Source organism: Desmodus rotundus, chromosome 9, assembly GCF_022682495.2.
Source record: "Desmodus rotundus isolate HL8 chromosome 9, HLdesRot8A.1, whole genome shotgun sequence".
In the NCBI taxonomy this organism is placed as follows: Eukaryota; Metazoa; Chordata; class Mammalia; order Chiroptera; family Phyllostomidae; genus Desmodus; species Desmodus rotundus.
In genome coordinates this window covers 71,638,903-71,663,179 of record NC_071395.1, presented here as the reverse complement: position 1 = coordinate 71,663,179, position 24,277 = coordinate 71,638,903, and the positions used below count along the sequence as shown (strand labels likewise).

The 24,277-nt window shown below is 49.5% G+C and overlaps 1 protein-coding gene and 1 non-coding gene across 12 annotated transcripts in view; both read left to right on the top strand.

The window, feature by feature from the left end:
* CHD3 (chromodomain helicase DNA binding protein 3) overlaps nucleotides 1-24,277 on the top strand; it is a 25,493-nt gene extending 1,216 nt beyond the window's left edge. The window contains exons 1-40 of one of the 11 annotated variants that reach the window (XM_024564712.3): nucleotides 1,665-1,767; nucleotides 3,576-3,688; nucleotides 4,163-4,333; nucleotides 4,574-4,698; nucleotides 6,201-6,484; nucleotides 6,722-6,852; nucleotides 7,042-7,192; nucleotides 7,362-7,555; nucleotides 7,854-8,087; nucleotides 8,263-8,466; nucleotides 8,999-9,210; nucleotides 9,915-10,046; nucleotides 10,441-10,540; nucleotides 10,956-11,147; nucleotides 11,315-11,515; nucleotides 11,892-12,029; nucleotides 12,311-12,432; nucleotides 12,581-12,754; nucleotides 12,893-13,034; nucleotides 13,263-13,394; nucleotides 14,019-14,136; nucleotides 14,356-14,480; nucleotides 14,698-14,929; nucleotides 15,228-15,394; nucleotides 15,848-16,025; nucleotides 16,458-16,523; nucleotides 16,994-17,079; nucleotides 17,225-17,358; nucleotides 17,873-18,017; nucleotides 18,415-18,577; nucleotides 18,698-18,816; nucleotides 18,912-19,047; nucleotides 19,158-19,259; nucleotides 19,446-19,574; nucleotides 19,961-20,069; nucleotides 20,270-20,402; nucleotides 20,714-20,909; nucleotides 21,999-22,162; nucleotides 22,408-22,534; nucleotides 23,015-24,277. In XM_024564712.3, the coding sequence (XP_024420480.1) occupies nucleotides 4,694-4,698; nucleotides 6,201-6,484; nucleotides 6,722-6,852; nucleotides 7,042-7,192; nucleotides 7,362-7,555; nucleotides 7,854-8,087; nucleotides 8,263-8,466; nucleotides 8,999-9,210; nucleotides 9,915-10,046; nucleotides 10,441-10,540; nucleotides 10,956-11,147; nucleotides 11,315-11,515; nucleotides 11,892-12,029; nucleotides 12,311-12,432; nucleotides 12,581-12,754; nucleotides 12,893-13,034; nucleotides 13,263-13,394; nucleotides 14,019-14,136; nucleotides 14,356-14,480; nucleotides 14,698-14,929; nucleotides 15,228-15,394; nucleotides 15,848-16,025; nucleotides 16,458-16,523; nucleotides 16,994-17,079; nucleotides 17,225-17,358; nucleotides 17,873-18,017; nucleotides 18,415-18,577; nucleotides 18,698-18,816; nucleotides 18,912-19,047; nucleotides 19,158-19,259; nucleotides 19,446-19,574; nucleotides 19,961-20,069; nucleotides 20,270-20,402; nucleotides 20,714-20,909; nucleotides 21,999-22,162; nucleotides 22,408-22,534; nucleotides 23,015-23,136 (5,499 nt within the window). In that variant the 5' untranslated portion in view covers nucleotides 1,665-1,767; nucleotides 3,576-3,688; nucleotides 4,163-4,333; nucleotides 4,574-4,693 and the 3' untranslated portion in view covers nucleotides 23,137-24,277. The other 10 variants (XM_024564711.4, XM_053930541.1, XM_053930543.1 and 7 more) reach the window with 10 other exon arrangements.
* Nucleotides 17,483-17,622, top strand: LOC112309008 (small Cajal body-specific RNA 21). Its single transcript, XR_002975212.1, has one exon. It is a non-coding gene; the product is annotated as a small Cajal body-specific RNA 21 (non-coding RNA).

Below are 24,277 nucleotides of genomic sequence, written 5' to 3'. Positions count from 1 at the left end.
GTCAGTCTGGGGTGGCCGAGCTGCCCAGCTGTGACTCTCACGTGGCTGCCATTCACTGTCACTCACTCTCGCTGAAACCACCCACACCCTGACCACTTTGGGGGGTGTAAACTGCCCACCCAGCTGTTCTGCAGCTTGACCATCACTCAGCTCTCCTCCCTGTATATGACAAGTCGCCGGCGCACTCTGAGCAGTTCCTCCAGTTGTGGAGGGGACAGAACGCTGCCTCGCACCAGGGGCCCAGCAATGGCCCCACTCAGGCTACCCTCCCAGTGAAGTTATTTCTAGTCGTCTTTAGCAAAGACGAGCATCTTTAGGATGTTCACCCTCTGCTTGGGTAATGAAAGGGGATATATCCACACCCCCAAGCCTCTTGGTGCCATGCAGCACGAATGCACCAAACTTCAAAACGTCTCATACCATGTTCTTTGTAAAAGTGTCATATTGATCCGTGTGGCTTATCTGGCATATGTCCTTTGAGGGAGTGCGAGGTGCTTTATTAGGAGGGCAGAAGGAAGGTGTCTGATGGAAATAGGATAAAGCCCCTTTCACCACCACCAGGTTTCTCTGGAAAAGAGAAAAGTTTTTAGAAAGTTATGCCAGTGAGCCCATTGATTTGCAGGACGGAAAAGGAATAAAGAACTATGGGGAGGGAGGGTGCCAGGAAAACAGCCTGAGGGGCTAAAAAAAAGGGAAAGAAAGGATGTAGGGTTATGTTAGGGGATTGGCAGCTGTCACCTATTTGCATTGCGAGCTTGGAATGTGGTATTTGGGTGTCTTTGATTCCAGATTTAGGTATGGGAGAGAGGAGCACTAAAGAATCTGAGGTTCAGAAGGGTCTTTGTGTCAATACTCCCTCCCCTTTTTCTCTTTGCTTTCTGAATAGACCAGAGGAAACGTCAAATGTTTTTAAAATTCTTTATTTGAAGTGAGAACCCACCTCCTCTGGGCAATTTTATCTCCCTTTCAGCCCTCCAAGTGAAATGAGTGACCCAGATACACCCCTTAGATGACTTTCTGAGGTAAAACTTTGGGAAAATATTTTTAGTCTGTTCATGATTTGTCTCTCTAAGTGTGGGCTAAATAACCCTTCTCTAAGGAAATTTGTTTGGGCTGCTCTCTCTCATCCTTTTATAGAATATGAATTTGTGCGTATTAGAGATCTCTATTGTTTTTCATTTGACTGCTTTGATTCTCACCATTTTGTTTTACATTCTTACCGAAGACCAATTTTATCCCTTCCCCCCTCTCCAGTCTCCTTACATTGTTAAACGTTTAAAATAATAGCACTCAGTATTGAAGGGGGAAGGGAGCAGGAAGCCCAAAACTCATTTCTTCTCCCTCCCCCTTCTGGCAAGTCTAGAGAAATAATATAACATAATATATAGATGTGATTCCTTGGGGGTGGGGGTGGGGAATGATTGTGGGTGGTGCGGAAAATTCTGGTAGTTTCTTTGCAAAAGGTCTGAAGATACAAACCCACCCCCTGCATGCAATACGCATGTGCAGCAGGCCTATTATGGTGGTTCGTTGTGGGGGAGGGAGGGGAATTTGAGAAAAAAATAAATATATGTGTGAGAGATTGATGGTGAGATTAGAAGAAGAGGGGCGGGCGGGAGGCGCGGCTTGTCGCGAGACTCCTCCTGCTTTCTCTGGCCGCCAGGCTCCGCCTTTCGCTCCTCGCCCGCCCTCCTCCCGCGCCGTCTTCCCGAGATCTGAGCCGGGCCTGTGGGAGCGTCTGGGCTCCAGGCCAGCATTGAGTGGCTGGTGAGACAGAGGTTGGGATTTAGATTTGCCTTATTGCCCTCCCTTTCCCTTCCTCGCCGTTCTACTTAGCCTCTCCCACCACTGTCGTCTTCCCAAGTTCGGAAACCTCCTGCTGTGGTGGGGAGTGGATTTAACAGGCTGCGAGGTCCCCGGGCTTGTTGCCCCTCCCCCCGGCTCGTGGTGACCCAGGCGGTTTCCCTGATCCTTAGCCAGTTGGCCTGCTCCTGCCACTCTCGGGGCAGCCCGGTTTCCATGTTCATAATAATCTAAGCCGCTGGGGTTAGGGAGAGCTGGCTGCTGAGGCCTGGCGTCTTACTGACTTCCTATTTCCTATTAGTGTTTTCACTCTGCTTTCCTCCACTGAGGGGGGCGGGGTCGCTTTCTGCAGGCACTTCCCCTCCCCCCATTCCAGAGTGTCTTCCTGCAGGAGAGGACACAGGATGCAGCAGTTAGGAGAAGAAGTAACATTGAAGGGATTCTGAGGCAATGGAAACTGAGGCCTCAGGCATTAATTGTGGCTAATTTTCCCTTGGCTGTTGTGGGAGAAAGGATTGTGTATCCTAGAGCACGGGGCTGGGCCAAGCCCAGGCTTTCCCCTCCTTCACAGCCACCTCTGCCAGAGCAAGACAGGTCTGGCTGGTTAGTCTAGTGCTTGCTGTGGGAGGGAAGCCAATCAGGGCTCCATATCTGTGTGGCACCAGTGTCTTCCTCTGCATGGAGTAACTCTCTAAGTCGCCACAGACTGGCGGGGGTCATGGAGAATGGGGCAATGGGGACATCAGGGAAGAACCAGCCCTGACCTCTAAAAGACATTTGGAAAGTTAGGGACCTAGCCCACTGCAAGCAGGTATAGGCTGTCCTTTATTTGTGCTCATCAATGTGAGGGTATGCTTGTGCACATGTAGGATGTGTCTGTGTCTGTATCTTTGTCGGGGTCTCCCATACTGTTTATCTGTGAATGGTCGGGATGTCTGGAACTAAATTAGGAAATGAAGGGTGAGGCCAAGGGACACAGGATAGGGCCCCAGAGTTCTCAAAGGGAGCAGGGATATAGAAATAGATTCGAAAGCAGATTCCAGGCTGCTTGGGAGGAGGATAATTAGGTAATTGTGGAAACTTCCTACTGTTGGGTTAGAGTGCGATGAAGGAGCCAGACACTGTGATCCTGTGGGCCAGAACTGAAAATGGCCAGCTGAGAATTTCTTTTCCTCCAGGGCAGGGTTGGGGTGACAGGAGGCTGGGTGATCATCTGCAGAAATATAGAGGCTTGCCTCTTCATAAAAAGTATGTCAGAGCCCCACGATGTTAGTGTGAGAACCCAGGTGTCCACCTTTGGCTCTCCCTTCTCAGCATCTGGCTTAGGGAGCTGCCAGCTTGTGTCTCCCCACTCCAAGTGTTGGGGTCAGGCCAGGCCAGCAGCTGGGCATGGCTTCCCCAGTTCCTGGGCGGGATGCCAGCTGGCTAAGTGAGGTTCGGGAAGGCAGGAGGAGCCCTGGCGGCGACTGAAAGGACCTGCCACAGTCAGAGCCCATGACCTAGAGCTTGGTCCCTTGTTAGTAGGAGGGGAGAGAAGGGAGTGGTTTGGCTGCTCTTTCCTTCTGACTCCTGACCTCCCATTCAGAACCAGAGCATCCCACAGTACTTGAAAGACTCTCTGCATCTAGTGAAGGGGTCAAGGTGTGGAGGAGTTAATGCCGGAGTTCCTAGAGAGTGGGAAGTAGGAACTGAGGAAGAAGGAAGGGTAAGATCGAGGGGTGACAGATTGGGAACCTAGAAGCTTAGGTTTTCTGGTGCTCTCTGCTCCAAAGATAAGGATGACATTCGGCTGCTACCTTCAGCATTGGGTGTGAAGAAGAGAAAACGAGGACCCAAGAAGCAGAAGGAGAACAAACCAGGAAAACCCCGAAAACGCAAGAAGCTTGTAAGTGTTAAGGATTCCTGTCTCCATAGTAACGCTCAGGAGACCCTTTCCTAGAGACCTAAATGTTTTCTGGTCCTAATTACCAGTTGGGGGGGATCCTGAAGTCAGAGAAGCCTGACTTCCCCTCCCCGATCTTGCTGGCCTGTATCTCATGTATCACTCGCTACAACCTAGTAAAGAGCCCAGTTTTCTATGTGACTAGCTTTAGCAGCAGAGAGAAACAGTTGAAAGAACAAACTCTGGAGGTAGACTGCATGAATTTGGAGCCCAGCAGTACTCTGCTTTCTTGGGCAATTTATTTAACTCTGTGCCTCAGTTCCCTCACCCACCAAAAAAAAAAAAAAAGAATAAAAATAGATTACTGTATCATAGAATTTTGTGAAAATTAAAAGAGATAATATGTGTTATGTGGTGAGAACAGTTCCTGGCACATGGTAGGGCTGAAGAAATGTTATTTTTATTTCTCTTCCTTAGGACAGTGAAGAGGAATTTGGCTCTGAACGAGATGAGTACCGGGAAAAGTCAGAGAGTGGAGGCAGTGAATATGGAACTGGACCAGGTCGGAAGCGGAGACGGAAGCACCGTGAAAAAAAGGAGAAGAAGACAAAGCGGCGGAAAAAGGGGGAGGGAGATGGGGGGCAAAAAGTGAGTAAAATTAGAGAGTAAGAGGGAGAAATCAGTATAAAAGATAGGCATGAGGAGGGAGAGCCTCAGTGGATTGCTAAGTGGAGAGGCTATAATAGGTGAAGGGTGGGGATTGGGCTAGAGAATGGAAAAGGAAGCTGAAAGCCCAGGGAAGCTGGGGGGTATATAGAGGAGCCGTGTGGGGAGCCTAGGATAGCAGCTGTAGAAGTGCCCACCTCACTAAAGTCTGGTCTTTCCCAGCAGGTAGAACAGAAATCATCAGCAACTCTGCTTCTGACCTGGGGCCTGGAGGACGTGGAGCATGTGTTCTCTGAGGAGGATTACCACACACTTACCAACTACAAAGCTTTCAGCCAGTTCATGAGGTGCGGTGGGACTGGAGAGTTCTTGAGAACAGACACTTTTTATTTGGGGAAGGCCTTGGCCCCTCTGGAGTATGATAAAAGCTAAGAAACTGATATCCAGAGAAATTTACAACACATACTCACAAAATTACCCATGTAATTTTGGTGAATTCCTAGACTTTTAAGGCTCCAGGGACCCCAGTCAGGAACCCTTCATGGTTGGGGGTGGGGCGTGTCATAATGCCAGGACTTGGCTAGAAAATGCTCTAGTGACGAGACATAGTGAAGACTGATAGCCCTCTTGTGAAGACTGATAGCCCTCTTGCTCCAAGCGTTTGTTTCCCTTGCATGACTGGAGCTGAGAGATAACATCAGCATTCTCCAGTTTTCTTTGCTTAGTTATCTAGTCCTCTGCCCCTACCTCAGGCCCCAGTAGTAAAGGATGAATGGCTAGCATTACGACCTGAGCTTCAATGGCTCCCAAGTAAAGTATAAAATAGCAGTGATGCTTTTTAGGGAGCAGGCACTTTAACATAGTAGTTCAATGCCCTGGAGTCAGGTTACTGAGGTTCAGGTCCTAGTATCATCTTGGGCAAGTTACTTCTTTAATCTTCGGTTTCACATCTCTAAAACAGAGATATCACAGTATGTACCTCATAGGAGCCTTGTGGGGATTTGATGGGACAATGAATGGAAAGCCCAGTACAGTCAGTGCCTGGCTCCTGGGGAGTGTTCAATACCTGGTAGCTGTCATTGGTACTGTTGTCTCGCCCACCTCACTGCTAAAGACAGGGATTTTGTTCGCACCATGATCACCCGTGTCCCCACAAGAGCCTGTCACCCCACTGGAGAGAAGAACAGGATGGCCTGTTAGACTCCACCTGATGGGATCCTTCACTGGGGCCCATGGAACTTGTTAGAAAATAGCAACTCATGGTATTATTGTGAGAATGAAATAAGATAATGTATATGAAAGTATTTTATGAATTGTAAAGTAGTATTTAAAAGTAAAGCATTTTTATTGGTGTCATTTTTATCATTTTTTACCTTCTGTGCATTTAAATTTTGTTTCTGTTTCTTTATTGAAGTACTTTTTGTTTTTTAACCAAAGTTGAAATGCTTTTTTTCTTTTCAAAAACTTTTTATTTTCAAATTGATGTTACTCTTTTTTTTTAAAGATTTTATTTACTTTTAGAGAGAGGGGAAGGAAGGAAGAAAGAGAGAAACACCAATGTGTGAGAGAAACATCGACTGGTTGCCTCTTGCACACACACCCTCAACCAGGGAACTGGCCCGCAACCCAGGCATGGGCCCTGACTGGGAATCAAACCAGCAAACTTTCAGCCTGTGGGACGACGCCCAACCCACTGAGCCACACCAGTCAGGCTGATGTGATTCTTCATAGGACATATTTTCACCACTCAGGAATCCTAGCTTGTACATAGACTTAATTGGTGAGGGGAAATGGCAGTATTCCCAGACCATCTGTGGAGGGTCCAAGTCTTCTGCTTCTGTATTTACAGGCCCCTAATTGCTAAGAAGAACCCTAAGATCCCAATGTCTAAGATGATGACCATCCTTGGGGCCAAGTGGAGAGAGTTCAGTGCCAATAACCCCTTCAAGGGGTCGGCAGCAGCTGTGGCAGCGGCAGCGGCTGCAGCAGCTGCAGCTGTAGCTGAGCAGGTGTCAGCTGCTGTCTCATCGGCCACCCCTATAGCACCTTCTGGATCCCCCGCCCTTCCACCCCCACCTGCTGCTGATATCCAGCCCCTACCCATCCGAAGAGCCAAAACCAAAGAGGGCAAAGGTAAGAAACCCTCTTCTTTGAACAACTGTCACCCCACTCTCCAAACTGCATGTTCTCAACTTATATTCTAGAACTTTTCTGTCTTCTCAGTCTTGATTGGTTCAAGAGAAATGCTTTCCAGGAAGGGGTCTCAGTGAAACCATAACCCAGAGAGGAGTCCTGAGGCCCCTGTGACCTCCATTCTTGCAGAATGTCATGACCTCTGCTTTTGCTCCCTCATTTCCATTCCTCCTTCAGGTCCAGGCCATAAGAGGCGGAGTAAGAGCCCCCGAGTGCCTGATGGACGCAAGAAGCTTCGGGGAAAGAAGATGGCACCACTCAAAATCAAACTAGGGCTTCTGGGTGGCAAGAGGAAGAAAGGAGGCTCAGTGAGTAGCTTCTCCCTGTTTGCTCTACACCTGGGGTCCTCTCAGTTCACTATACACCAGGGGTTGGGGGGGTTAGGAGCTGGAGGTTCAGACACAGGTCCATGAGGGAATCTGGAGCGGGAGCCAGAGGCCCAGGGGAGGGGAATGGAATCAAGTTAACCTCCCTGACAGCCGTGGGGCTATGGGTAGTACGTTTTTCAGAGTGATGAGGGCCCCGAACCAGAAGCTGAGGAGTCAGACCTGGACAGTGGCAGTGTCCACAGTGCCTCGGGCCGGCCTGATGGCCCTGTCCGTACCAAGAAACTAAAGAGAGGCCGGCCAGGAAGGAAGAAGAAGAAGGGTAAGAGGTGTTAGCTGTATGTGATCCTGTCAGTTTGCTTTCTTCTCATTCCTCCGTTGTCTTCCTTATTTTCAATTTTAATTTCTTTATTCAACCCTTCTCTCTCTCTCCTCCCCCAATCCCTCTTTCTTTCTCTCTCTTCCTTTGCCTCCACTGGGGTATATGACAGTCCTGGGCTGTCCTGCAGTGGCCGGGGAGGAGGAGGTTGATGGCTACGAGACGGATCACCAGGATTACTGTGAGGTGTGCCAGCAGGGTGGGGAAATTATTCTGTGCGACACCTGCCCTCGTGCCTACCACCTCGTCTGCCTTGATCCTGAGCTTGACCGGGCTCCTGAGGGCAAATGGAGCTGCCCCCACTGTGTGAGTACCTGGTGCCAGCATCTTATAGTCCTCAGGGACCCACCCATCTGTTTCCTCCTTTGTCTCAGTTGTCCTCTTCCTGTACCCACATGGTTTCTCAGTAACAGATGTTTAAATGACCAGGACTATAGTTTGTTCCTCTCCTCATCCCTTTGCCCTCCCAAATCAACATATTTAGAAACTAATATGTCCTGTTCCTTTGTTCCCACCAGTTTTCCATCTTTGCCTCTTCTTCCAATCTCACTCCTGTTTCCATTCTTCTGTCTGTTTGTCTCTGTGTCTGTCCTTGGCCTCCCAGGAGAAGGAGGGGGTACAGTGGGAGGCCAAGGAGGAGGAGGAAGAATATGAAGAGGAAGGAGAGGAAGAAGGGGAGAAGGAGGAAGAAGATGATCACATGGAGTACTGCCGTGTGTGCAAGGATGGTGGGGAGCTCTTGTGCTGTGACGCTTGCATCTCCTCCTACCACATTCATTGTCTGAACCCACCCCTGCCTGACATCCCCAACGGTGAATGGCTGTGTCCCCGATGCACAGTGAGTGTACCCATCTCTCAGTGTTTACTGTCAGCTCAACTCCTTCCCCATCTCTGGGTCCCAGATGTTTAGCTTTCTCTACTCCCCACACTTAGCCTTTGATTCCCTGGTGGGACCCCTGATGGGTTCTTTCTGCCTTTTTCCTTCCTCCTCCTCGTGTGTGTCCATCCCATAGTGCCCTGTGCTGAAAGGCCGTGTGCAGAAGATCCTGCATTGGCGGTGGGGGGAGCCACCCGTGGCAATGCCAGCCCCCCAACAGGCAGATGGGAATCCAGATGCCCCACCTCCTCGTCCTCTTCAAGGCAGATCAGAGCGAGAGTTCTTTGTCAAGTGGGTAGGACTATCCTACTGGCACTGCTCCTGGGCCAAGGAGCTTCAGGTACAAGGGCCTTGTCTTTCCCCCTGTCCTGTGACCCCATTTGCTGCCATTCTCACTGTCTCTCACCCCTCTATTCTCTGTTTTTTCATACATACAAACTTTTCTTTCCCTCACATCAGGCCTCTGGTCTTCACACTGTACCTACTTCCTTAGTTTGCATATGTGGTGCTTTTGGTATTTAGTCCTTTCTCTCAGTCTTTATTAGACTTTTTTCCTTTAGATATAACATAGTCTTCCTTAATTCCATCTCTTTCTTTATCTGTATTTAACCATGTTTTACCTGTATTCTCAATCTTAATAAACCCCTTCCCTGCCTCCTTTTGCTTACTGCATCCCCACCCACATCCTGACTTTCTTCTGTCTGTTTCATTGTATTGTCCTATTTTGGCTTTAATTTATTATGTGTCTCATCCCACCCCTTTCATAACTCCCTTTCCCATGCCACTTCCCCTGGTGGCTTCTTCCCACTTCCATTTGTTCTCTCTGGATGATGGGATTATCTCTCCCCTCTATTTCCTCTATGCCTCATCAGCTGGAAATCTTCCACTTGGTCATGTACCGAAACTACCAACGGAAGAATGACATGGATGAACCCCCACCCCTGGACTATGGCTCTGGTGAAGATGATGGGAAGAGCGACAAGCGCAAGGTGAAAGATCCGCACTATGCTGAGATGGAGGAGAAGTACTATCGTTTCGGGATCAAGCCAGAGTGGATGACTGTTCACCGCATCATCAACCACAGGTGAATTCTTGGTCCATGGGAAGGCCTTGATCCTGGGGTATGCCACTTGTTGCAGTTATGGCCCCATGCTAGTAATTTGTTAACTAACCAAATAATTGATCTATCTGAATGACTCTTGCTGTAGCTGTAGCCCTTTTGGTTTTGTTTCCTCTATGAGGATGAGAGAAACCAAGAGCAAAGTCCAGCCCAGCACTGATTCTTTAGTCATTGTGGCCTTTAATCTCTAATACCATAAGAAATGACACCTGAGTCTGGGTATCAGGCATGAAAGCAAAGCATGAAAAATGTGATTCGTTAAGTGTTTCTTGTATATCTTTCCTCGTGGTACTTCCTGCTGCCTAATGTTATAGTATATATTTATTTTTCTACTTCATTGCTGTCTTCCCCAGTAGAATATGAGCTCCATGAGAATAGAATCATTTGTCTGTTCTGTTCGCTGCTGAATCACCAGTGCCTGGCATATAGTAGATGCTTAATAAATACTAATTGAATGAACAAATGGTGTTGAAGCCTAGGGGTGTTTTTTGATAGTTGATTTTAGGAAGCCATCCTGAAAAAGCTAAGGTAGTATTTCAGCCATTCTGAACAACTTCTAGTGGCCAACATTAAGGATTAGGTGACAAATTATGTGTGTTTGCTGATAGTTGTGTTTATTATGGCTTTTTCCTACTTGTGATCCACATTTTTCTCCTCCTGTCCCACAGTGTGGATAAAAAGGGGAATTACCACTATCTAGTAAAATGGAGGGACTTACCATATGACCAGTCTACATGGGAGGAAGATGAAATGAACATCCCTGAATATGAAGACCATAAGCAAAGCTACTGGAGACACCGGTGAGGGAGCCATGTCATGGGTTAGAGGGAGCCGGAGGATAGGGACATGAAAGCTTAAACCTCCAACATAAAATGAGGTACAGTAGGGACAGACCCAATCTAGAATTTAGGACTTTGGGATCCTGGGCTAGGTTATTTGGGGTTAGGATTAAGGTTGGTGAAGAGGCAGTGTGAGGATGAGAGATTTAGCTTGAGTAATGGGAAAGAGGATGCTCAGGAGTAAGGAGGGTTAGCTATAGAGGTGAAATCCAAGGGGTGTGAGGGTAAAAAGCCTGGGAGAAAGGAAATGGGAGAGAATGTAGGTTATGGGAAGGGGGGACAGGTCTAGAACTGGTTCAGAAGAGAGAGGGGGTACTAGGGCCTAGGCCTCACTCAGGACCTACTCTTTTCCCAGAGAACTAATTATGGGAGAGGACCCCGCCCAGCCCCGCAAGTATAAGAAGAAAAAGAAGGAGTTACAGGGTGATGGGCCTCCCAATTCTCCTACTAACGATGTAAGTCTTCTCACTTGGCCTTTCTCCCATTTCTGGAACCATGGTGATTGAGTATTTCCCAGGGGTTATTGACAGAATGTCCCCGAGTTTCAACATCTTTGAATAGTTCTTCCTTCAATATTCAGTCTTGTCCCAAGAGTGGCTAGGAATTTTGGCATAAGAATGAGAGAGCTGCTACAGACAGCAGCACACAGGGCTCTTCAACCAGTTTCCTCCCTCACAGTGCTGCTGGGTGTTGTTTTAAGGAATGAGGGGGAGGGACTAAAGACTTGAACTTTCATGAGCTCAGGCTGTAGTAGAGGGAATTGTAATCCAACTTGATTTCAGTGCCAGGGAGGAGGGGGGAAGGAGGAGATCAAGACCAGAAGAACAGCTGACAGTTCCCATTGAGCTTTTTGACTTCTTGATTCTACAGCCTACAGTGAAATATGAGACTCAGCCGCGGTTTATCACAGCCACTGGAGGCACACTGCACATGTATCAGCTGGAAGGGTTGAACTGGCTACGTTTCTCATGGGCCCAGGGCACTGACACCATTCTGGCTGATGAAATGGGGCTGGGCAAGACCATACAAACCATCGTCTTCCTCTACTCACTCTATAAGGAGGTGCTGGATTCTAGGGCCTTTGAGGGGGATGGCCAGGCTGACACCTAGCGTGGACTGGGGAATGTGGGAGTTGAGGAGGAGAGCACAGGATGGGGGGGAGGGTGTGGCAGGCAGGGGACTGGAGTATACAACCTAGACTAATAGTTTCCTCTGCCCTCTACTCCCAGGGCCACACAAAGGGTCCCTTCCTCGTGAGTGCCCCACTCTCTACTATCATTAACTGGGAGCGGGAGTTCCAGATGTGGGCACCCAAATTCTATGTGGTGACGTACACCGGTGATAAGGACAGCCGAGCCATCATTCGTGAGAATGAGTTTTCCTTTGAAGACAATGCCATCAAAGGTGGCAAGAAAGCTTTTAAGATGAAGGTAAGCCCCTCTGCCTCATATCCTCTAAGATCTTCAAGTCTGCCATTTCTTAGCCCTAACCAGGATTTCAGTTCCTTTATCCTTCACCCAGCTTTCCACCTCCTTCACCCACCCTCACACCTCTACATTCCTACCCTGGAGATGTAGGAGGTACTCTCAGGGGTGTACATGGATCTGTCAATGCTGGACATGTGTTGAAAGTTTTGGGACCATTTAGGGTGATGGGAAACCTGCATAGAGTCAAAGTTGGGGGACAGGATAACTGGCTCCCTTTGGGAATCATCATCAGGACAGGGTATCTTGGTAAAGAATGGGGGTGGAGGTCTAGGTGCTTGGATGTCTGGTGGCAGCTGAATGGATGATGTTGTGTTGGCAGAGGGAGGCACAGGTGAAGTTCCATGTTCTCCTGACATCGTATGAGCTTATCACCATTGATCAGGCAGCACTTGGCTCCATCCGCTGGGCCTGCCTTGTGGTGGATGAGGCCCATCGACTCAAAAACAACCAGTCCAAGGTGAGTGAGATACTTAGACCTTAGGATCTTGAGGTTGTGCACTTCTACTTGCCTTAGTCCTAAAATACTAAGTTCCAGGGACTTTTCTGTAGTCCAGGAGGCAAGATGTCTGGGAAACTTCTGGGGAACAAGTTCAGGTTGGAAGAGGGTGAGGACTAGGGATTTGGGGCCTCTGATACTGAAGGACATGGAAGCCAGAGGCAGGAAAATGTTGATACTTTGGACGAACCACTTGCCGCTGATGGGCCCTTTCTCCTGTCTTTCCTTGCCCCATTATCTAGTTTTTCAGGGTCCTCAATGGCTACAAGATAGATCATAAATTACTGCTGACAGGGACTCCATTGCAAAACAATCTGGAGGAGCTTTTCCATCTACTGAACTTCCTTACCCCGGAGAGGTTTAAGTAAGTAGCTCCTTAGGGTAGTCTGCAAGAACAAGAGAGGGGCTAAGATAAGTGGATAGAGGATTCGTCTGAAGTGAACAACAGAATCTGAGGTCAGGGGCAAAGAAGTTGACAGCTGTTCATTTTCTTGTCTCCTTCTGGCTACTAGCAACCTGGAGGGCTTCCTAGAGGAGTTTGCAGACATATCCAAAGAAGACCAGATTAAAAAACTGCATGATTTGCTGGGGCCACATATGCTGCGGAGGCTCAAGGCTGATGTCTTCAAGAACATGCCAGCGAAGACAGAGCTCATTGTTCGAGTAGAACTGAGTCCCATGCAAAAGTGAGATAGATGCAAGGCGGATTACCTGGACTAGGGATTGGGGATTTGTTGGCAGCTTTCCAGGAGTTGGTGATCAAGTGCAACATCATAATCACTTCCTTTGTTATGTCTCTTCTATACCCTCACCCTGGTCTTTAGGAAATACTACAAGTATATCCTGACTCGAAATTTTGAGGCCTTGAATTCACGAGGTGGTGGGAACCAAGTGTCTCTGCTTAACATCATGATGGATCTTAAGAAGTGCTGCAACCATCCATACCTCTTTCCTGTGGCTGCTATGGTAGATACAAGAGCTGGGAACTGATTAATAATGCCTGGCTTTCTAAAAGTGGAGGAATTGAGCACAGGGCTAACTAAAGCTGGGCTGGGAGGCCAGGGGGACTGGATTTCTGAGAAGAGCAGGAATTTAAAAGGTGTGGAGACTGGATTTGGGCTTCTAGCTTCCTAGGCACAGTGAGAATACAGCGCCATGCTTCTTGACCCTCTTCTCCTTTCTCCCTTTTTTCAGGAGTCCCCAAAACTCCCCAGTGGGGCTTATGAGGGTGGAGCACTTATTAAGGCATCTGGGAAGCTCATGCTGCTGCAGAAGATGCTGCGGAAGCTAAAGGAGCAAGGACACAGAGTGCTCATCTTCTCACAGGTGACCCAGTCCCATAGCTCATTTTCACCATCAGACATTTAATCCCTTATCTTGTTCATTTCTGTGCCTGCCATAGTTTGAAAAGTTAGGAGATTACACCCTTAAGAGTTTCCAGTGTAGCTAAATTCCTCTTGGCTTCTGATTTCTGTTCTTTGGGAGTTGTTGTTCAGCTTCTTTTAAGTCAGATAGAGAGAAGGGAGAGAGGGCGAACCATCTGCCTCTTCAAGGAGGTCTCTGGGGACTGGTACTATTTCTTAACCTTATTGGAGAGGTGAGGAGAGCACAGACCTTTTGGAAATCTGATGAAAGCTATGGGTCCACACTGTAGGAAAGCTGCATAGTTATATAAGTGTGTACAGATTTTCAGGGGGCTTGTAGGTTTCTTTGAAACCTTTTCATGGGTCTCAGAGAAGATGCTCTGCCTTAGGAGAAAGCAAGAAATTTCGACAAATGTGTGGAATGTGGGAGTGTTGGGGGTGGCAAAAGCAGCACCAGGGGAGCATGGGAATGCAGGGGTACAAGTGTTAAGACTGGGGTGGAGAGAGAGTTAAAATGGGTAGTCAGAGCAGACAGGGCACACCACTGCCTCTGCATTCTGGACTCACTTCTTTTCCCTTGCTCTAGATGACCAAAATGTTAGATTTACTAGAGGACTTCTTAGACTATGAAGGCTACAAATATGAGCGCATCGATGGTGGCATCACTGGTGCCCTGAGGCAGGAGGCCATCGATAGATTCAATGGTAAGGGGGGAGATACCTTGGTCCCTGCTGTGTGTGGGAGGCCTGAGAAACCTGTGCCTAGGTTCTGGGCAGGGAGGGGCTTGGCCTGGGAGGATATTAGCCACTTGAGCTTTTGAGTTGGGACATGGTTGGTTGTTTGTAGTCAGGGAACACCTAGGAGCAGGTAGACTGAATTACTGGCTACAAGAAAAGCCTGATCTCCTAATTCACACTTCCTAGCTCCTGGGGCCCAACAATTCTGCTTTCTCTTGTCTACCCGAGCTGGGGGCTTGGGCATCAATCTGGCCACTGCAGACACTGTCATCATCTTCGATTCTGACTGGAACCCTCATAATGACATTCAGGTGGGAACTCCCCTCCTAGAGCTCCCGCACCCTTTGGCAAGGAGGCATGAGTTCACGGAGGAGGGTGTTGTGTTCTGGGGTCAGAAATAAACCTCTTGGTAGGGGAGAGGGGTGGTAGTTGGAGACTCTTTCCTGCTAGCCTCCTTTCCTGAGCATGTGGGTGGCATTCTCTCCTGCCACTCCCCTGGCCATCCTCACTTTCTTCTGCCCCCTGCAGGCTTTTAGCCGGGCTCATAGGATTGGCCAGGCCAACAAAGTAATGATTTACCGGTTTGTGACTCGTGCATCAGTGGAAGAGCGAATCACACAAGTGGCCAAGAGAAAGATGATGCTCACACATCTGGTGGTGCGGCCTGGGCTGGGCTCCAAGGCAGGCTCCATGTCCAAGCAGGAGCTGGATGACATCCTCAAATTTGGCACTGAGGAGCTATTTAAGGATGAAAATGAGGGTGAGAACCTCTTTTGCAGTTCCCTGGAAACTGGCACCTGCTTTCCTGTGAGTACTTCTCTTCTGAAACCCTTGAAGACAAACTCCTCTGTTTAGTCTGTGGAAGAAGGTTGGTCTCTTTCCTAATATGTAGGGTTGAAAACAGCAAATTGCTACATTGACTTCCGAGGGAAAGGGCCTTCTCCAGAGCTCCTGTGGAAGAGAAGCAAAGTAGAATGCTTTCCTTTGATCTTTTAAAAGTTCTGCCTGAGGTTCTTGTTGGAACTCAGGAGTTCCCTCTTATTCCTCATCTCCACCAGGGGAGAACAAGGAGGAGGATAGCAGTGTGATTCACTATGACAATGAGGCCATTGCTCGGCTGTTGGACCGGAACCAGGATGCGACTGAGGACACAGACGTGCAGAACATGAACGAATACCTCAGTTCCTTCAAAGTGGCCCAGTATGTGGTGCGGGAGGAAGACAAGGTGAGAGGCTGGGTCTAGCTGCTGTCTATCCTGGGCTGACTCTAAAGGGCAGTTTCCTTTGCTGGACCTTGAAGAAGGAGGATCCCCCTTCCTCTTGTTTTTTCCTTTTTTAAAAAATCCGATCTTTTACCATAGTGGCCAGCAAAGAGCATTAGTAGACCACAAACAACTTCTGGGTCTAATGGGTGACATTGGACTTTGGAGAAAGACAGTCACAGAAAGCACTGGTAAACATTGAAGGGTACCTTCTGAGGCAGAGCAGGAGGGACACAGAGGGTACTAGAGGAGAGATTTAAAAAAGGGAAATAATGAGGAGAAGCATATTGAAGTTAAAAGATAAGGAAAAGGAAAATGTGCAATTTCCAGGAAATTCACAGAGTTGAGAAGTAAGAGGCAGGAGGAAAGGACTGGGTTAAAAGGGAGCCCACTAGCATTCATCCTGCTGCTGTTCAGATTGAGGAGATCGAACGAGAGATCATCAAGCAGGAGGAGAATGTGGATCCTGACTACTGGGAAAAGCTACTGAGACATCACTATGAACAACAACAGGAAGACCTAGCCCGAAATCTTGGCAAGGGCAAGCGTGTTCGCAAGCAAGTTAACTACAATGATGCTGCTCAGGAAGACCAAGGTGAGTACTGTCTTTCCCTGCCCACCCCTGTCGCCCCATGCAGAAAATGAGAAGCAAAGAGTGGTGAGCAGGGGCCTGGAGGCCAGGGGCATTTAGTTGGAAAGAGAGGCCTAGAGGTCAGGGCTTTCCTTACTAAAGGTGAAAGAGATTAGGAAGGATGGGTAGGAGCTACCCAGAGGCCAGGAGGATTTGCAGGTGATCTAAGCTACTTGGTGGTTGTGGAGGGCTCACATGGACACCCAGGAGTTTTTGTGGGTTACACAGGATTCAGGAGGTGCCCAGAGACAAGGTGGGTGGTAAGTGGACATGGTTCATGATATATGGTCCCAAAGTTAGGCTGTGGGCAGTCATCCAGCATCCCCAGGAGGTGTCAGGGCAGAAGGGCCTTGTCCAGGGAGCCATCAGTGACCACTGCACCCTTTCCCCTCTCAGATAACCAGTCAGAATACTCAGTGGGATCAGAGGAGGAGGATGAAGACTTTGATGAGCGTCCTGAAGGTAGCATCTGTTTTCCTGACTTTCTACCACATCTCTTCCCATTTCACTTCCTATTATCGTTTAAGCCCACTGTTTTTATGTAAATGAATGCTTTTTTGTAGACAAAAAATAAAGATTATAGATAAGCAGAAAGGAAGAAATATCCCTAATCTCACCACTGTTAAAATTTGGAGTATCTAACCACACAGGCTTAGATTCCCAAATGAAAGATCAAGAAAGGTTACATCATTTTACATTCCCAGCAGTAGTCTTGCTTGCATCAAGTATTCACTACTGATTTTTTCAGTATTGCTTGATTCTTTTAGACCTACTGAGTTAGTAGTTATGAAAGTGCTTGGAAGGAAATTAGAAGTACCTCAGACATGACATAGGCCCTACCTGAGTTTTGTATCTTGTGGGAATGGGGTGTTGGGAAGGACTGAGGGGTGGAAGATGTTGTGGATCTACTAACTGGGGTCACCCCTGCCCAGGGCGTCGACAGTCAAAGAGGCAGCTCCGGAATGAAAAGGATAAGCCACTGCCTCCACTGCTGGCTCGAGTTGGGGGCAACATTGAGGTGAGAGCTGGATCTGGGCCCCCAAGAGTTCCCTAAGAAGCGAATGAAGGCTGAGGGTTGGAAATTGAGTCACTGAGGGGAGAAAGGACCAAGAAATGAGATGCCTGGACACCATTACCCACTCTGTCCTCTCCCCCATTCTCAGGTGTTGGGATTCAACACCCGTCAGCGGAAGGCTTTCCTCAATGCTGTGATGCGCTGGGGGATGCCGCCGCAAGATGCCTTCACCACTCAGTGGCTGGTGCGAGACCTAAGGGGCAAGACTGAGAAGGAGTTCAAGTGAGTGTGGGTGATACGGGACAGAGTTGGATGAAAGGGTAAGAGCTTTGGGTGTTACTTTCTTCCTCTTGGCCACCATATGATGTGATCTTACTCAACTGATCATCATGCTCCCTGCCGTTCCTGGCTCGGATTCCTGGGGGGTGGGCTTAGCCTGACCCACCCTCCCTCAGACGAGCTTAGAGTAGAGAGGCCAGGCTTCCTTCCCCATAGAAGAGGTGGTTAAGAGAGGAGCCTCTCCTGGACTGTCTTTGCCTCACATTTACTTGGCCACCATAACCAGGCAGGGAGCTGGTGGAAAGGATGAAGAGCTGACTGATGGGGCCTAGGAACAAAGTACCAAAGTCAAGGAGACAGTGGAAGAATAAGGGGAGGGGCAGATGGGGGCTTAGGATTTAGAGAGGTTCAGGGGAGGACCCCTGGAGGTACCTAGGGAGTTTAAGGTTGAGGGGTTCTATAATTCTTGTGCCCCTCAAGGCTTTTCTAACCCACTCTCTATCCCCATGCTCCTTAGGGCCTATGTGTCTTTGTTCATGCGCCATCTCTGTGAGCCTGGGGCAGATGGCTCTGAAACATTTGCTGACGGGGTCCCTCGGGAGGGCCTGAGTCGCCAGCAAGTGTTGACCCGCATTGGCGTCATGTCTCTCGTCAAGAAAAAGGTATCAGTCTTCCCCTCAGTAAACCAACCAAGCTGGAGCCCTGGCTGGTGGATTGAGTGCTAGCCTGTGAACCAAAGGGTCGCTGGTTTGATTCCTAGTCAGGGCATGTGCTTGGGTTGTGAGCCCGATCCCCAGTACGGGGGCTAGCAAGAGGAAACCACACATTGATGTTTCTCTCCCTGTCTTCCTCCCTTCCCTTCTGTCTAAAATAAATATTTAAAGAAAAAAAAAAAAAAAAAGGAACCAAGCTGGCTGCCTGGGCCCTGTCTCTCCTCTGCCTTGTGTCCCTGAGTTCCAAGCTCAGGCTAGTTTGAGATGAGACAGAGGGGACTGGCATTTCCTGTGTGTCCATTGCCTAAAGCAGATTCTGCGTCTGTGACTCCCCTTCTCCTCTCAGGTACAGGAGTTTGAGCACATCAATGGGCGCTGGTCGATGCCTGAGCTGATGCCTGACCCTAGTGCTGACTCTAAGCGCTCCTCCAGAGCCTCCTCTCCTACCAAAACGTCTCCCACCACCCCTGAGGCTTCTGCTACAAATAGTCCTTGCACCTCTAAACCTGGTAATTGGGCTAGAAGGGCAGGAGAGGAGATGAGGCCAGTATCTGATGGGACCAGACACAGAGGGGTTGGAGTTAAGGTGGGGGAGTTTCTGCCTTCTTTACTCTTTCTTCCCCCTGTAGCTACTCCAGCTCCAAGTGAGAAAGGAGATGGCATAAGGACACCACTTGAGAAGGATGAAGCTGAAAACCAGGAGGAGAAGCCAGAGAATAGCAGAATTGGGGAGAAGATGGACACAGAAGTGTGTGGCTCCCCTGAGGAGAGAGAGTGGGGGGATCTTGGAGGCCAGGTGTCTGGTAGCCCTCCAGTTCATCTGGACCCATTGCTGTCTTCCAGGCTGATGCCCCCAGCCCCGCCCTATCACTCGGGGAGCGGCTGGAGTCAAGGAAGATTCCTCTAGAGGATGAGGAGCCAGGGGTACATGGAGAGATGGAGCCTGAAACTGGGTACCGGGGGGACAGAGAGAAGTCAGGTGGGTGCATGGACTTAGGGGTGATGGGCTTAGAATTTGAGGGTTTCCTCTTCTGGGGTAAGGGAATGAGGGTGACATCCTCCCTTTCTGTCCCTTACCCACTTCCACAGCCACAGAGTCAACGCCAGGAGAGAGGGGAGAGGAGAAGTCATTGGATGGACAGGAACACAGGGAGAGGCCGGAAGGGGAAACGGGGGATTTGGGCAAGAGAGGTAATGGGTGGAAGGACTGGGACCTGGCTTCCTGGGGAAATCAGGGGAGGTGGAGTCTGGGCGACCAAATGCCTAGATCCTGGGTGGATAGCTGTTCCAAGTCCCAAAACAGTACAGGGTGTATGTAGTCTTGGGACCTGGAAGGAGACTCCTGAGGTGTGAGCTTAGCTCCATCTGCCCTAACAGAAGATGTTAAAGGGGGCCGGGAGCTTCGACCTGGGCCTCCTCGAGATGAGCCACGATCCAATGGGCGACGTGAGGAGAAGGCAGAGAAGCCGAGGTTCATGTTCAATATTGCAGATGGTGGCTTTACAGGTGGGGGCGCCTCTTACTGCCACCTACTTTTCATTGGGATTTTCTCATCCTTGTGGGGTTTCTCATTTTGCCTGAAGCCTTCTGCTACCTTTAATTCCAAGTACCCACCAATGAAATGGTGCATGCTATTTCTCCTTGCCCTCAGGCCTTCTTAAGTGTACTCCTCACTCCAAAGTTATCTTTATCATACCTTTATTCTTAATTCTAACTCGAACCTTGTTTGTAACTACTTTTATTCCTAGCCCTACCCTAACCTTGACTTGTTCCTCATAAAGAGCCCTTAGTATTCTCTACCACTATTCAGTTCCTTCATCTCTACCTATTTATTGGGCTGGATGTGGCTTGAAAACTCCTGATGCCTCATCTGTCTTCCATTCTCTTTTCAGAGCTTCACACACTATGGCAGAATGAGGAACGGGCAGCCATTTCCTCAGGGAAACTCAATGAGATCTGGCACCGAAGACATGACTATTGGCTTCTGGCTGGGATTGTCCTGTATCCTTTGATAGAAATACAAGAAAGGAAAAGAAAAGGTTCTCTCAACCTGGAGAGGAGAATTACAGAGAAGAAGCATCCACACCCAGGGAAGGGGGCATAGTGCCACACTTGGGGGAGGTCAAGCCAAAAGGAAGAAGTGTCCATAGCCCAGCCCAGCCCTGTTAAATTCCTTGATGGTCCCCTTCCTTCATCGGCAGCCATGGCTACGCACGGTGGCAGGACATCCAGAATGACGCTCAGTTTGCCATTATCAATGAGCCATTTAAAACTGAAGCCAATAAGGGAAACTTCCTGGAGATGAAAAATAAGTTTCTGGCCCGGAGATTCAAGGTGGGGATGAGGGAAGAAAGGAACAATGTTGAAGAGGGGTTGGGCCAGAGGTGGGCCCAGATCTGGTTGGGCTGTAGGGTTTAACACTGTGAGGATGGTGGTGATACTTGAGGCCAAGACCAGAGTGTAACCTTGTGTTTGGGACTGTGGTCTGGATCTGGGCTGATGCTAGGGGTGGTATTGGTGTGGAGCTGCGAGTGCTCTGGGCCAGCAGAGAGGGCAGTGTGGTCTCCAGGGTTGCCTCTGGCCCACCATCCACCCACTCAGTGCTGGCAGATCTCTGCACTAATCCCCTCTCTCCATGCCCTCAGCTCCTGGAGCAGGCGCTGGTGATTGAGGAGCAGCTTCGGCGGGCGGCCTACCTGAATCTATCGCAGGAGCCGGCGCACCCCGCCATGGCCCTCCACGCCCGCTTCGCCGAGGCCGAGTGCCTGGCTGAGAGCCACCAGCACCTCTCCAAGGAGTCGCTGGCGGGGAACAAGCCGGCCAACGCTGTACTGCACAAGGGTAAGGGCCGCGGCGGCCCCGCGCGGGGGAGGGCCCACAACGCTGCGTAAGTCTTCACCCCGCATCCCTCAAAATCTTCCCATCCCTCTGACCCCTTTCCCTCTGAACCACCCCCCTCTGACCTCTAACCCCACCCCTGACCCACCTGACATCCCCTTGGTTTTTAGTCTCTAGGGTTTGTGCAGCCAGCCCTCATCCATGCCTAGTAGCATTCACATCAGTGCTTAAAAGAGGGATTTTCTCCCCAGAACCCCATGAGACTGCACATCCCCTCTAACGGGCAGAACTTCTTTGCTGACCCACACGCCTGCCATACTGCTAATAGCACCCTTCCTGGGGTCTTGGCCTGTGTAGAGCCCACAAACGTCCTTATCTGTAATCCCACAAATCACATTCCTCCCATCTCATTCACCCCACAAGGCAGAAACTACCACCATCCCACTCTCTGACCCTACCCCATGAAACTTCCCTCTGACCTTCAACCCTTCCTCCCAAACCCTCTTACCTTGAAAATAAAATAATAAATTCCAAAGCCCTTTAACCATCTAATCCTATCTGATGTAGTGACTGACTCCTGGAACCTTTGATACCTGTTCTAATTCCTTGAATCTGTAATGCTGACCCTCTAACCTCCCTCCCCCATTACATATTAAAACCTTGATCCCTAAATCTTTGACACCACCTACCACTTCCCCGTGCCTCCTGACTATTTCCTTCCCGTCATCCCCAACCCCAAAACCTCACTCTTCCAGTACGGGATGTTCTGACAACTCCCCGCCCCCATGTCTTCCAATGTCCTCCCCTGTCTCCCTTTTCTCCATAATCCCTTTCCTCCTTTCTTCTCTCTTCATCTCTCTATGTGGTGATCTGGTCTCTCTGCCTCTTTACCTGACACTTACTCCCCTTCCACCGAGTCACTCTTTTTCTGCCTACTTCTATAATTTTCTTCTCTGGTTCTTTGACATGTGTCCTCTTGCTCTCTTTTTCTGACTTTATCTGTCCATCTGACTCCTCATCTCTTTTCCTGGCTCCATCTCTTCCTTTGCCTGTCTTTCTCTTGCCCTTCTTTCTCCGTGGCCCGGGCCCCAGTTCTGAACCAGCTGGAGGAATTGCTGAGCGACATGAAGGCAGACGTGACCCGCCTGCCAGCCACGCTGTCTCGAATACCCCCCATCGCAGCCCGCCTTCAGATGTCAGAGCGCAGCATCCTCAGCCGGCTGGCCAGCAAGGGCACGGAGCCTCACCCCACACCGGTAACCCCCTTTCCCTCTAACTGCGTTCCCCTGTTGGTACTCCTCCTGCACACGTACATACACGTACATTGAGTCCTATACAGTATGGAAAAACGATACACTCTAGCGTATTCCTCACCCTTGAGTCTCCATGCCTGTGTGCTATACCCTGCAGTAGTTCTGGAGTTTGGCCCATAACGTTTTCCCTACAGCTTCTTTCCTTTTGGACTGTGGACCTTCTAACCTGGTCTTGCTCTCTATTCCAGGTGTTTCCCCCAGGTCCCTATGCTACACCTCCGGGGTACGGGGCAGCCTTCAGCACCGCTCCCGTAGGGGCCCTGGCCGCCGCAGGCGCCAATTACAGCCAGATGCCTGCAGGGTCCTTCATCACAGGTCAGCTGACTTCCTCTCAGTTCTCCTTTTCTGAGCTTATTCCTGCTCAGCTACCCTTTTATTGCTGTAGCCCATCTCATTGCCTTGGAAGTACCCCGTGTTTTACAGGAAGAAATTGTTTTGGGCTTTCTTCATCCCACCCTTTCTTAGCTTCTCTTCCATTTCCTTTGTCAAAAACCTTATCCAGGGTTTCAGTGGTTCTACAGGTTGGTAGCTCTCACCTGAGCCTCTTCCATCTGTGTTACTTCAGGGGAAAAAGAATATGAATGAAAAGGGAGTATAGTGAGGGTTGGAACATGTGTTCCATCATGTGGCACGAAGGGAAATATCAGGGAGAGGGGTTGCCCTGGTCTTCCTACCACTACCCTGGACAATTGCAAGTAGCATGAGGTGACTTGGAAATGAGAATATACTATTGTCAGAAAGTGATGTTTGGGAGTGAAATAGGGATTGACACTTCCTTATCCCTTGCCCAAACAGCCGCCACCAACGGCCCTCCAGTGCTGGTGAAGAAGGAGAAGGAGATGGTGGGGGCATTGGTGTCAGACGGGCTGGATCGGAAGGAGCCCCGAGCCGGGGAGGTGATCTGTATAGACGACTGACTGGATCCCAGGCCTGCCCATCACCCAGGCCCCGTGCCCGAGGTCGACCCCCAGCTCAGGCTCTGGGGCCTGCTGCCAATCTTCCACCTTCCCCACCCCTTGGGCCACCACTGGGCTAGGAGCCCCTTTGCCCCTCTCTGTGACTCCTCTCTTCAAGAAGAGCCCTTTGTCTTTCTCCACTCCCAAGCACCTTTCCCACCATGCTTTGAAGACTGCTGGTGAGAAGAGGTCTGGGTTAGCAGGGTCTTCCAAGTACCTTTATCCTCCACTGCCAAACATACACAGCTTCTCAATAAATGGTTGTAGGGAGGAAAGAGGTGGATCCTCCCCAATCTATTCCTGCAATATAATATAAGCTCCATGTTGTGCAGAAGTGGGGGGTTAGCATTGCCTGGCCTTTAGAAATTTTGGTGGGGGAGAGGAGCTTTGAAGAGAGGAGGGGGACTTTAGATAGGGATGACAATGAGCCTGGGGAGGGAGGAAGGGAAGAGGAGGGGCGGCTGCATGTTTCCTTCCCCTACCTCTCAAATAGTGTGGAGCAGTTACAAGGGAGTCAATTGCTGTTCAGCCTCAGAATAAAGGCGCCATTCACTGGCTCAGTTACCTCCTGTGTACTGGCATCTTGTGTTGGGCATCTTACCCCCTCCACAGGGGCCAAGAACTACCCCCCACAAAGAGAGTAATGGTTGGGCAATACTCCCTCAAGCCAAAGAGGAGCTTCCCAATCTGCCCTAGGGACCCAGGTAACCTAGAAAGGGTAGGAGAGAACACAATGGGCTAGGTATTGGGGGAAGCCCCAGCTCTAGGGCTCAAATTTTTTGAGGACTTCCATCTCTCCTGAAGGCCTGAATATGGACTAAATTTGAGTGGGTTAGGCAGGGGGCCTAATCAGGGGACTACTTTGCTTTTAGGACCAGAGCAAAATAATAAGGGCAGGTTAGGGAGACATGGGCACACCTTCCTCCCCAGGAGGGGCTGAGGAGAGTGGCAGTTTGCATGGCGAACCCCCCACTTCCTCTTTGCTGCCCCTTCACTTTCTTGCTGCCCATTTCCCAGTCTCTTTTTCACACTCCTGGTCAATCCCAATCCCCTCTTCTGTATCAGGTTTATTGGTTGTACATATAAATTATACTTTCCTTTC